The sequence below is a fragment of the Myiozetetes cayanensis genome, unplaced genomic scaffold (assembly GCF_022539395.1).
Source record: "Myiozetetes cayanensis isolate MyiCay16 unplaced genomic scaffold, myiCay2020 scf17, whole genome shotgun sequence".
In the NCBI taxonomy this organism is placed as follows: Eukaryota; Metazoa; Chordata; class Aves; order Passeriformes; family Tyrannidae; genus Myiozetetes; species Myiozetetes cayanensis.
In genome coordinates this window covers 14163608-14177422 of record NW_026087378.1, presented here as the reverse complement: position 1 = coordinate 14177422, position 13815 = coordinate 14163608, and the positions used below count along the sequence as shown (strand labels likewise).

The 13815-nt window shown below is 45.9% G+C and overlaps 1 protein-coding gene across 4 annotated transcripts in view; it reads right to left on the bottom strand.

Annotated features, from left to right (window-relative positions):
• Window positions 1-13815, bottom strand: part of FSTL4 (follistatin like 4) — a 333296-nt gene that overhangs the window by 107982 nt on the left and 211499 nt on the right. For all 4 annotated transcript variants that reach the window (XM_050311904.1, XM_050311903.1, XM_050311902.1 and 1 more), the window contains one exon: window positions 11518-11757. In XM_050311904.1, the coding sequence (XP_050167861.1) occupies window positions 11518-11757 (240 nt within the window). The remainder of the gene's footprint in view (window positions 1-11517; window positions 11758-13815) is intronic.

The window sequence follows — 13815 nt, the reverse complement described above, 5'->3', positions numbered from 1 at the left end:
AACCTGCTCAGGTCATCCCTCATCCTTACAGCTCCTCACTGCTGCTAAACTTTGAGGAGAATTCACACAGGGGAAAAAAACCCTCCCAGTTTCTACTTGCTGTGGCAAATTCCTACCAACAGCCCTTACTGACAAAAAGCTCTTTCCATCACTGAGCTCATGCTTTCCTCATCAAAGAAAACCCTGAACTGACAGTGGAAATACCACGACAATAAACTCAGAGCTGATATTTTACTTATTCTGGGCTTTTTGTTATGAAACTTTCAGGGGTTTGTTTCTTCCTACCCTAAAAAGCATCACACAGTATTTACCATCCATTCAGAGTAGGAGACCCACGTGAACACTAAGCTTTCTGTTGTTTTCAACCTTTCAGAAATTATTAATTTGGGTGCTAACATGTACCTTAGAAACACTTCATTCAGCACAGAAAGGCAGGACTCATCACAGAAACTAATCCATAAATCAAATCTCCTGTTTACTCAGTATTTGAAGTGTCTCCACAGGGATCAACCTCACCTGCCTTGGCTCTAGACAGCACCTACTCACCCAAGAGCTCATTCATAGCAAGACTGTAAATTAGAACATTATTTTTACAACAGTTTTAAGTATTTGTTTTGACACACTAAGCTAGATTATCTTTCACCTTCCTTTGAACAAGTTTTTAGGAGGTTTTCCAACTCCATCATTCAGAAGCCACAGCAGTCCTGCCAAAGGACACCACGAGCTACATCTACAGACCTGGAACAGGATTTCCAATGCCCCTAAAAGTGCCCTTCCTGCATTTTAACTGCAGATTGGTGTTTCTTTTTCAAAAATAGCAAACATTCACAGCCCTATTCCCATTTCCTTTGAACTTATTGATCGCAGGTGCCTCTTGCCATCGGGCACAGCTCTGGACTTGGGTAGAGTTGGGAGGAGAAAAACAGAATAATCAACAAATGGGAAAACCCACAGAAGCTTAAAAACCCTCAAGAACTGTGATATCCCAGAGGATTATCAGATACATAGGATATATCTTATTTTATACAAAGATTTCACGTGCCCAGACCCAACCAGTTGATGAAGCATTTTGCACATGTGGCTCCAGGCTGCTTTCTGAGCCAGTGAACATCAGGAGATGATGTGAATGAAATGTCAGTAAACAGGTTAAAGATATCTCGAGATGCAGCAATTCTACCTGATTACTTTGAAATGTCAGAGTTCTCCAGTTCCTTGTGGGGAAGGAGGGGCTTTTTCTGGAGCCCTTCTGAGGAGGAAGGAGACAAGATTTGGGGATTCAAGGCTTCTCCTTCGCTATGTCATGTTCCCATTGGCAAGGGTTCTTTGGGGATAGCTGTTAGAATTTTATGTATTTTAATGTCAATAAAAATAAAGTTGACCTCATAAAACAGTAACAGTTATCCCAAAACATGACTTGTGAAGGGGAACCTAACTCGAGAAGGACAGCATTCCCAGAGCTTAGGTTACCAAAGACTTTCCCTCGTGTGGACAAGGCAGTCCAGATGAGATGTCACTACAAACCAGATCCACTCTCATGGGGCATTACAGCATCAAACAGGATAAGGAAGCATTTCCTGAACACTTCTCCAATTCTTGATCTCTTCTGAAGCCCCCAAAACAAAGGACTGCAAGGAAGTGTTAAGTAGATAGATACACTAAGATTGAAAAGAAGAATATAAAAGAGACAAATGTCTGTTCACATAATAACATGGAAAACATCCCAGCCCAATGCAGAAAATAAAGTAAATATTTTTTAAAAAAATCCAACAGTGTTTCTGAAAACATACAAAAGGGCCATTGGAACAATTTCTATCCATTAGAAAATCACAATCAATTTAAGAAGGTGGCAAAATCTGACTTAAAAAAAACCTGTCAGAGACCCCATCAGGTCAGGAAGGAGATGGATTTGGGAGGCAGCTGCCCGGGAGAGCAGGGCTGCCATGGCTTTCCTGGGCTGGGTCAAGGAAAACAAAGCATTTCCATCTGAAAAGAGCCAAAGGGATTCGCTGTGACTGATGAGCCCAGGACAGCAGCCTGCAACCTGCTCGCTTCCCTAAAGTGAGCCCAAAGTAACTGCACTCCAATTTTCCCCAACTCATTATGTAAAATAAAACCCAGCTGAAAGCCAGTGTGGGGCCACAAAATGCCTTCATTAGCTTGCAGTTCTGTTCCAGTAAAAATGCAGCCAAAATCTCCTGGGTTCAGAGGGGCTGAGGTTTTTGCCTTAACAGCCTTTTACTTCCTCAACACTGTACAGCTTCAGCAAGATTTTCTGCCAGTTAGTTTGGACCTAACAAGCTATTTCACCATTAACACAAAACACAATGTGTCCAGGAGTATTAAACATTTTCCACAAGGCCCTGTTTTTACAGTCACTCCAAGAATGACAATGCCAAACTACGAGTCCGAGGCAGATGTTTTCCAGATGTGCTGAGCATCTCACTTAAATGCTGCATGGGGAGCTCTTCCAAAATGCTGGAAGGGTTGTACCAGCTGCATTTAGATGGGCTGACCCCTCAGTTTCTGCTTAGGGGAAAGTGTTCTTAGGAATAAATGCCTCCAAAAAATGGCCTGCGTCTCTCCCACCTCCAGCAGGGTGAAGGATGAAGTGTGATGATAACCACTGAAGGGAACAAATGGGAAAGGAAAGGGAGGCTGAGGATGGAGAGTGCAGCACTGAGAGCATGACTTCATACAATCATCATGGAATGGTTTGGGTTGGAAGGGACCTTAAAGCTCATCTCACCCAGTTCCACCCTCAGCCATGGGCAGGGACATTTCCCACTAGCCCAGGTTGCTCCAACCTGGCCTTGGACACATCCAGGGATGGGGCAGCCACAGCTTCTCTGGGCAACCTGTGCCAGGGCCTCCCCACCCTCATACACAACAATTTCTTCCCAATATCCAACCTGGTTTAATTGGCTCTGCTGGTCCTCCCAGAGGAGCATTGAGATGGGGCCCAGATAACAGCAAGTAACTGCAAACACAAAGCTAAATCTGCTTTTCTACAAATATTCAGGATCATTTGCTTCCTGGCAACATTCCTCTTAGTAAACCAATTTGCTAAAATATTCATGAATAGCAAACTCCAGGTCCATGGGTACAGCCAAATGCTCACGTACCACAACACAACTACATACTCCCCCAAATGTTTTCACAGGAGTTGCCTTGCTCTAGATTAAATTTTAAAAAAACCACAACCAAACTCTAATAATGGCTGGAATTCAGCATCATGGCTTCCACTGGAAAACCTCTGGTGAGGAGATTGGCTGCTGTTGGACAAGGGCCCCCAAGACTGACCTGTGCCTGCAGGGTCAGGGAGTCTAGAACTGGGATGATTTAATAAGAGCTCTGGTATTTTTTTTCTCTGACCTTGAGAAAGTCACTGGTTCTCCTCTAGACTGCAATTCCCCCTCTGCAATGGGTGGATTACTATTTTCCTGGCATGCAAAGGTGTTGTGAGGTCTAATTCATTAATCTTCGTAAAGCATTCCAGGACACTTTGATGGAAAATGCAAAATATTATCAGTAAAAGCCTTCCATTTAAATCTCACCTGGAAACCTTCCTCTTACTCCTTAATTTGTGATTGATCCCCACTCAATTAGAGGTAATGGGATTTACATGTAGGCTCCAGCAGTGGAGCAGACCCCACAGGAAGGTGCCAGCAACATCAGCAGTCCTAATTCACAGGGAGGAGCCAGGACATCAGCCCCTGCACTGGGAAAGCCATGGCTGGATCCTGCATCCCTGAACTGCACCAGGACCACCTGAACCTGCACTGGGCACAGGGATGGGGCACCGAGACCCTTCCCCCCCAGCACCATCACAAACCCCCACCCATGACAGGCCAAGGGGGAACGGCTTCAAACTGCCAGAGGGCAGGGAGAGATGGGATATTGGGAAGGAATCCTTCCCTGGGAGGGTGGGCAGGCCCTGGCACAGGTTGCCCAGAGAAGCTGTGGCTGCCCCAGGATCCCTGGAAGTGTCCCAGGCCAGGTTGGAGCAGCCTGGGACAGTGGGAGGTGTCCCTGCCCATGGCTGGGGGTGGAACAAGATCAGCTTTAAGGTCCCTTCCAACCCAAACCATTCTGTGATGCTCCTACAGAACCCCCCATCCCTCCAGTTGCACTGATAATTAACTCCTCACTTTATGACTGAAATTCATCCCCATTAATCATGTTTTCACCAAAAAACCAGTTTCTGCCCAAGGAGCTTTTGACTCAGGAGCAGATCAGACCGAACCTGCAGAGCACTCATTACCTCCCTATGCCGGGTTTTATCCCGTGCAATGGAGTGCTCATTTTAACTCGTGTTCCCCTGACTTCAGGACACCTCTGCTAGGATCCAGCCCTTGGAACATCAGCAAGAAGTGCCTGTTAAATTCAGTTGGCTCCATGGATCTTTATACTGAGCACCCAGAAAAATTAGCATTTGTGCTGCACAGCTTTTAATCAACTATTCTCAAGTGTCAGTTGTTTTTGTCTTTAAAGCACTTCTCAATCTCCCTGCTTGAGTCTCCCCAGCCCTAAAATTTATTCTACCCATTTGTTTTCCTCCACTCAGTTTGCAGCGCCCTTTACCAGGATCTAATCATCTTAATCTTTAATGCTCATCTCTACCTTTTAACCTTTTCAGTTTTCTTTTTAAAGCATTCTCCCCATCTCTCTCAGGTTTGGGGCTTTTTTTCTTTATTATTAAATTAAGGTTCTCCCTGGCCTCTGGCTCAGCACAGAGCTGGAGAGTCCCACACAGAGTCCTCTGGCACCAAACTGGAAGTCACCTCTCAAAAGGTGACTTGTGAGGGCCTTAATTAAATCAGCCATTTTTCTATTGATACAATTGTAGTTTTTAGAGAAATTAAGGCAAGTTCACAAGTGTTGCAATATTTGCTTTACTTCACTTGAAACGACTTGGGAAATGGCATGAGCTACCATTCCCTCCCAGCAGGAAACCATGGATGGGGACACTCCATAGGATGTTTTAGGTTGGAAAAGACCTTTAAGACAATCGAGCTGGGGAAAAAAAGCTGATAAACTTTTGAGCATCCAAGCTCTTTTCAGGACTGCAAGAGGTTCAGCAATGCAGAGGCTCAGTAGATGTGTCACTTTTTAGTCATGACTTTGTAAAATCACGCCCCACTTTGCTGGCATTTCTCCAGTGTTACACCACCTAGAGCAGCTTGGAAAGTTGCTGATGGAATGATGAGAGCTAATATTAAATTCAAAACACTAAGAAAGCAAAAATAGTATTTAATGTTTCCTACATGAGGCTCTTCAATGTTCAAGTGTGGTTTAAGCTCCCAAATTAATGTAGGACTAAACATTAACCTGATTTGCAAAGAAAAGTGAGGTGGATGCAGTGAGTCCAGATTGCCACCAAATCATGAGGAGCATGTGTGAGGTGCAGACAGCACACAAAAATAGCTAAAAAAAGAAAGACAAACACCCCCTGACATACTGAGTGTTTAGGCAGCAGCACCAAAGTTTGCACAGGAACTCCCACCGGTCAACACAAGGCTCGACACCCTTTCCTTTGACTCTGCACCCTCCTCCTCTGCTCCAGCCCCATCACAGCTGCTATGGCTGTGCATCCAAAAAACCTTCATTATCACCTCTCAGCTCTCCTGAAAGCACTGCAGTGAAGGTTTACCAGAGCCAGGTTTGGAGCAGATGCCACCCTAAAAAACAACGAGCTGCATCTCATTTCTCTGCCCTCAACAACACCAAGGTGAAACTTGGGGTGCTTCAAACTGAGATCACCTCATGCTAGATCTCTCTTTTTTTTTTTGGTCTTCTTTAGGCTCTCTGCTGCTTTTGATTCTTTTTCTTGTGCCTAAACTTCCTCTGCTCTTGTTACTGGCATTTAATTTCCAGTGGAAGTCAAAGGGAGAGTTTCACAACTGACTACTAGAGGGACAAGATGGGCTTCCATGGATTTCAGGAATGTAAGGATTCCATTTCCTTTTAACATGGAAAATATCCTTCAAGACCTTACACATATTCCTACACATTCCTATAACCAAAGCTCACAGTGGATTGTCCCATGTTCACATCCTCACATGAATCAATGGAATTTCCATCATTTACCCCAAGGATTGATGCAGTCTGTTTATAAGGTCTAAGCTATCAATCACATTTAAGAGGATTCAGCCTGAAAAGCCAGGTAAAATTGATCCCTCCCCAAAAGACTAAGTAGAGAGAGCTGAAAAAACCAATGTGGGAATAGAAAGGAATCCCTCTGGAATTCAGTTCTAATAACAGCAAACACACACCTCCATTACACATAGCACTTATCTCTCTTTAGAACTCTTTCAGCTCCTCATATATTTACACTGGACACTGGAATGATCACTGCAGGCTCGAGCTCCCTGCAGAAGCCCCCAGCTCCTCCCAGAGGGATTCACTGCCTCCCTCCCAGCAGCCCCAGAGCAGCTCAGTGCCACCAAAGCAGCCTGTCAGCAGCGCTGCAGACCTAAATCAGCAAATATTAATTGCCAGCTGGGAGAAGTGCCATTAGTTCACACTCAGACTCCTTCCAGCTGGAAAGACAGGGAGTGTTAAATGGAGCAGATTTCCTTCCAGCCTCCTCACCAGAGGAGCAGCTCTGCCTGTCCTGCGAGCACCAAATGAGCAAAGCATCGACACCTTCCCAGAGATGCTTTGAAATGCCCTTCTGTAGAACAAATTACTTCTGGAAGTAACAAAACACAGAAATAACAGCAAATAAAGTACAGAGGAAATAAACCACCACCACCTGAGGCTGAATTCATATCTATTTGAGATCACTGCAGTGATATGAGTTATCAGCCTGCTTGGTTTGTTGGGCTTTTTTTTTTTTTCCCCCCAAGTTTGTAATTTATTTACGTTCAAGCACAGAAAATTTTCTGTCAGCGGGCAGAAGATTATCATTTTCCTTAATTAGAAAGAAACTTCCTGAAAACTGGGGGAAAGATAGAGAAGTTGAAAATTAAATACTGTGTGTGTAACAGAAAGGAGAAAGGCAGGTAGTTTTCCAGAGAGGTTTCTTTTGATATTCTGCACAAAATCTGTACAAAATTATGATTTATTACAGGGACAGAATTGACCTTGTCTGAGGAGGATTGTTACTGTCAGGTATTTGCTTTAAAAAAACCCAAACCAATACATTATTTTAAGCAATGGAACCAAAGTATTAACAAAATTTGTGCTGACACTTCAGGAGAGAAGGGAGGAAGGAGGAGAATGGGCCTGGAATAGCAGACATGAACATGCTTTTACAGAGTCCCCATCTCTCTGCATAAAACTCTGTCAGATCTCGTAAAATCAAAGCTTTAGTACAAGTTGGACTGAATGGACAAAAAAAAAAAAACTGAATTAAGAAACAGGCACAGGTACAGGGCATTTACATAATGGAAAGTTCAAGTGTTTGGTCAACTAAGTTGGGCTGAATTCATGCCCGAGCACAAACTCAATCTGAGCAGCTGCAGCACAAAGCTGCTGCTACACAGCCCAGCAAGAAAAGCTGAGCTTTTTATAAAAAAAAACCAATCCACCTGGATAAAGGGAGGATGTCAGAACCACAGAAAATAAGGAATGAGCTCGGGCAAGTCGTGGCTGCCTTCCCCTAGCAGGGGCTTGGCTGATGCAGAGGAGCTTTGGGGATTGCTGATCAGGCAGGAAAAAAAAGCAGGAAGGGAAAATAAGAAGGGGAGAGATTCCTCCTCAATGCTGCAAATGGAAAAGCAGAGCTCTGAACAGAATTTCTCTTATGTATGTAAACTGCTAGGGAAGGGCAGTGCTCCGATGGTTCTGGAGGAAGGAAAGGGGTAAGGGAAGAAAAACTCTTGAGATGTGTCTGTGCAGCTTCCACTGGCCAAAAATAGGGAGAGAAAATGAGGGAAGAGACAGAGTGGGTGTGAAAAGTCAAAAGGAAAGAAAAATAAACAGAACTGGAAAAAAAAAGAGGACTACTGCTATGGGAAAGCAAAGCCCAGTCCAAATCACTGTGCTAAAATGATATAACTGCATTATCCAAAGCATTTATACAAACAGGAACATTTCCAGGCCAACTGCTCATTCTGGACATCTGTGGGACAATTGTCATTACGAGCACAGCTATCTTTCCAGTGTTCATGAGATTTGAGAGGGCTTTGGGGGAAGAAAAACTTCTTTCCTCCCCACTTTGGCTCACAGCAAAAGCACTTTATCCTCATATATTTTGCTACCCAGTAAAAATCACCAACACTCCAATCAAATGACTATGGAAACTCATAAAGCAGAGAAAATACACAAAATGAGAAAAACCTCCACATGGCAGAGAAGCCTTAAATAGAACATTTTCCTGTGGGAAAACCAAACTGCATTTCTTACCATGAAAGACAACCAGATCAAGGAGAATGTGAACAGCTATGAGGAGGACTGACATTTCTCCTGAGACCTCTGGAGGTGGAACTCCTGCTTTATGGGACTTCTCTTGGGGCTTCAAATCCCCAAGTGAAGTTTTCCACCTGTTTATTGTTTGCTTTGTCAGCTGAGGAAGAGGGAAGGCATTTATAACTTTGTGCTGCAAGAGAGGCTGCAGGTTGAGCCCTGGGAGGTCACTCCTGGGATCTCTCATCGCTTCACCCACATTTCCTGACGTTTTTGGACTCTCAAGGTTTCAAGGAGCCATTTCATCCCAGGCTGGGCCAAGGAGAAATCAGTCACTTGCCCAGAGAAAAATGATCTTCTGCTCTTGCTAATCCTGCTGCTGGTCCAGAATGCAATGTATTGAGGTGGCACAAATCCAGCACTGCTTCTGCTCACACATCAGCACCTGCTATCCACCAGTATTTACAAAGCTCTTCACATCTGATAAATATGCTAAAGGGCCAAAGAATCCTTTGCCAAAATACACAGAAGGAAACAAATCTTTGCAGTTTGCCTTCTTAGCAGTTCACTGGGGATGGGCCTGGCTCAGAATCAGGGTATTAGATCTCAGTCACACCTTAAGGCCATCCAGTTTGTCACTGATAACTGGGCAGACTGGCAGAGCAAACACACACACACACACATGCAATCTGTGGTGTCCCTCAGCTCTACACAGGAATTTACATCTTAATTGAACAAGTCAGTTGGGACAAAAAACCCACGAAGTAGCCCCCTCATCAGCCTGACTGTACTCAAATAATTAAATTATCTACTTGACAGAAAGCAAACAGAAAACACACAGGTGCCTACTGACAGATGCAACCTGAGCTGGTTGAAGGAGTCCCAGCCCATGGCAGGGGATTGGAATGAGAGGCTCCTTAAGGCCCCTTCCAACCCAATCCATTCTGGGACTGCATATTTTGCACCTTTAAGATTTTTTTCCCAGTCAAAGTTCTTACACTTCTAATGGTGCTTAAAAACCTGTAGCTTGATTGCTTACTGAAAATTTCAATTTAGAAGAATCCACCATCATTCTTGATTTACAAAGAAGATATTAAAATACCAAGAAACAGAGGGATACACAGAAGGTTCCTCAGGAACTGCATGGCAGAAAAAAAGGCTGAAACCTAATATTTCAGTGGAGTCCCACTCTGTGGGATTATTCCCTCCTTATGGAAAACTTTTTTTCTATATGTTATCTCTGCAGACAGAGGTGTGAAGTACCTTTTTATTTATTCACGTGGGAAGAGAAGTGAGATTGTTTCTTTCTTCCCTCCCATATAAAGCTGTTATTCTGCTGAAAAGCAGATTTTAGCAGTGCTCCACGGCAAGAGTTTGAGGGTTCCTTTAAACTGGGACACAAAACTCCTCGTTTGGTGCCACCATTTCACGGTGTGTTCAGGGGAGTGAGCGTGACATCGGCTCATTAGGTGTAAATACAGCCCCTGCAGGGGCTGATCACTGCAATGAGAACTCATCTTCTTTAACACTGGCTGTGAAAGGGAAGGAATAAAAACCCAGGCCAGAAGCAGCCTCGGAAAAAGGGGGTGATGTCAGGAATGGGAAAACTGAAGACACTTTTTGGTAGCCAGGGGAGGAAAGTCCCCTGAATCGAGGGCTGAGCATCCCTGCAATCAAGACTTCCCCTTTCTTTGGGAAGTTTCTCGTGCTGCAGGGGCCCTCCTGCACCTTACCCAGAGGGGGAGGCAGTTTCCAGCCTGATCCATACCCTGATCTCACTGATACTCAGAGCAGAAGCACCAGCACCACAAGCAAGGCACAAGTGTCCTTTTTAGATGCTCCTTTTTAACATTATGAGCAAAAATTCCTCCCTGCCTTGATCTGCTCAGGGGCTGTCCCTCGAAATGTGCCTTTAGGTGACCCCTTTCCATGAGTAACTTCATGCAAGGTCTGTTGATCCCAGCCCTAATTACCTGCTTTGGTGAATTCAGAGGCTGCCTGTGACAAACACTGAGTCCAGGCTCTGACCAGCTCTGCTGACCCCTCCACAGCCAGACCTCCAAGACAAAGGAGATTCTGCCCTTTAATTCCGAGCAGTGCCTACAAACCTCGGGAAAAGTTTTGGGCTGGATGGATCTTAGCCTCCAGGTCTCCTGTGAGACACAAGAATGGTAATGCTTTTCTATCTCCAAAGGGTATCACAAGGATATATTAATAAGACTCTTCAAATGGATTCTTGTTGCTTAAATAGGCTCTTCTAGCATCATGTTAGTAAACAAGAACCCATGATGGATGGCTCTGTGTACAGCCAATCTCCTGGGGGCTCAAGTGAGCTGAAGATAAAGGAATTATTTTCATATTTGATCACGTAAATGTCACTGGATATATTTGCAACAACCCACTCAAATCTTCCTGTAGCTATATGGAGTCATCTTTGACAATGAGCTTGCAAGATATACTCTAGTGAGGCCTTTATGAGGCCTCTCATTAGAAGTAAAATAATTTACAACTCCTTCCATTCCCTGGCATTTCATCATGTGCTCCTTACTCCTGCAGTCTCCTTTGATGGCAGGATGGTACAGGGAATACAAAATATTAATGGGAGAGACATGGGACTGGTGATTTGGTGCAGTGATGATAATGAAATTTGCTATTGAACCAGTAAAAGAGCTGCAGCTGTATGCATCCCACTGGTAACCAGAACTGTCCTTAAAATTACTTAAAACTGTGTCCTTGCTCCTCTGATTTCATCCAAACAGCTCCTTGCCTTTGCCTGTGTCATTTGCCCAACAAGGTTTTTGTTTCTCATTGTTGCAACAAACTTTTTGTTGATACCGTCTACTTTTTCTGAACGTCTTTGCATCGTTCAAAGCCTTTTCAAATGAACTGGATTGTAAAAAAGTTATTACACTGGCAGCTGAAAGCACTGAGCAGCACAACTACACACAATGCAGAGAGCGATGTTAATTATTTACCAGTTCCCAGTTTGATTACATTTTGCACGGTGATGACACTCAGGGGCTTAACAGCTGCATAAAACATCGTGTATGTTCCATGCCGTCCCGGAATAAATCATCCCTGAAAAACTGAGCTCTTGGAAACACAACAATTCCGTTCGGCCGCTTCCCAGGATCGTGACGAGCGATGGAGGTTCTGCCCCAGCCCTACCTTTGAAGAAGCAGTCCTTGCTGTGGACGATGGAGATCTTCCTCCCCTGCAGGCAGGAGGCTCGGTGCAGCTGGCAGTGGTTTTCGTAGAACCTGCCGTCGGAGCCGCACACGGGCACGTAGGTGGCCTTGCAGTCCTGCAGGCAGCGGCACTCGGGCTGCCCGCTCTGCTGGTCCAACACGCAGCGGCTGCCGCGGCCGCACAGCTTCTGCTCGCAGGGCCCGTCCTGCCCCGAGGGCGCTGGGGAGAGCAGAGACACGAGTGAGAGCCCTGCCTGCCCCAAAACACCACCCTGGAGAGCAGAGACACGTGTGAGAAACCCTCCTGCCCCAAAACACCACCCTGGAGAGCAGAGACACGTGTGAGAAACCCTCCTGTCCCAACACACCACCCTGGAGAGCAGAGACAACTGTGAGAAACCCTCCTGCCCCAACACACCACCCTGGAGAGCAGAGACAAGTGTGAGAAACCCTCCTGCCCCAACACACCACCCTGGAGAGCAGAGACAAGTGTGAGAAACCCTCCTGTCCCATCACACCACCCTGGAGAGCAGAGACACACATGAGAGCCCTGCCTGCCCCAAAACACCCCATTCGAGAGCAGAGACACGTGTGAGAGCCCTTCCTGCCCCATCACACCACTCTGGAGAGCAGAGACGCCCGTGAGAGCCCTTCCTGTCCCATCACACCACCTGGAGAGCAGGAACACCCGTGAGAGCCCTGCCTGCCCCAAAACACCACCCTGGAGAGCAGAGACACCCGTGAGAGCCCTGCCTGCCCCATCACACCACCCTGGAGAGCAGAGACACCTGTGAGAGCCCCTCCTGCCCCATCACACCGCACTCGTGTGCCCCAGCAGCACAGCCCTGATGGAGCAAGAGAGGTTTGGGAGCAGCAAACGCTCCGCTCTGAACAGCAGCGCTTTGAGGCATCCTCACATCTGCACTCCCCCCACACAACACCCAGCTCTGCTCAAAGGGCTGCACGGGGAAGGGATGGACGTGGGGCCTTTTGCTCTTTCAGCCCCTCTCACAGAACCAGAGCCCAGAATAAACCCTGGTGAGCTACACTCAGAAAGCAGTTCTGAAACCCTGCGCTCCTGCAGCCACAGAACTCGGCACAGTGCCCTAAGTGCCAGCACTCCAGCTCTGTCCACACTCAGCTCACAGCCAGAGGCTTCCACCCAGGATCACAACATCCCCAGGGCTAAAACACACACAGGTTTCAAGGAAAGCTCAGCAGACAATTGCTGAGAGCTTTTTTAAAAAATAACCCCCCCCAGAAAGACCATCACTGGAGTCAAGGGAATGTTACTGGAAAATGCTTCTCACTGGAAAAGCAACCACGACTATCTCTCCCTACACTCTGAATAATGCCACATAGGGAAAAATAACTTTCTACTGCTTTTAAGAATTCACTGGATATGATGTTCTGAATATTATTGTACTATCTGCTGTTTGATACTATTAAAAGGGTAAGGAAGCTGCCCTTGTGCTATAACATTTTCTGCTTATGAAGTTTCCTCACTTAAAGGCTTACACAGAACATCACTATAATTCACACAGGACAGGGCACTTCCAACCAAGCCACTACTCAGAGCAATAATTAGCATTATACTCAAGTTTCAGCAAATTAGATTATTTTATGCTAATTGGAGTACACAGAGTTGAGCATTACAAAGGGATGCTGCAAAAGCCACAATTACAGCAGGAATAAGCATTTCCTAGTGCAGAACCTGCTGCCAGGCTTGCACAGCCTTCCAACAGCCACAGACTCTGGCTGCATCTGCACCAGGGACTCAGTCTGGACCAGCAGGATGGTTTGGAAGCAAATCCCTGTTCTCTACAAGTACCACACGTGGGTTTGGCTCTTGGCGAGGTTTTGGTTGGCACCAGCTTTCAGAGGGTGCTCAAGTGGAAGCACTGCCCCAGATGTGCTCCAGCACCCCATGGGACACATCCTGCAGCGCCTGGAGCACCACAACATCCTCTCAAGAGCACCCAGGGCTTTTGCCTGCAAAGATTTTTCAAGCAGCCAAACAGTTCAGTGTCTGAGCTCAGCCAAAGCCCCCCAGTCACGTGTAACAGAGATGTGAGGAGATCAGCACCAGCTACTTCACCCTACCAATCCCTTTTTATCATGCTAAATTCCCTGCAAACACCGAAACCGCCCCTGCCTTGCCCAGCATCTCATGCCAAAATGCCCCAGTGTTGAAGGCCCATTTCATCTGCTCGTGCACAAAGTCTCTAACAAAACCCCATCTTTCCCGGTCCCCATTAAAGCCTTTGTTTTTATCACT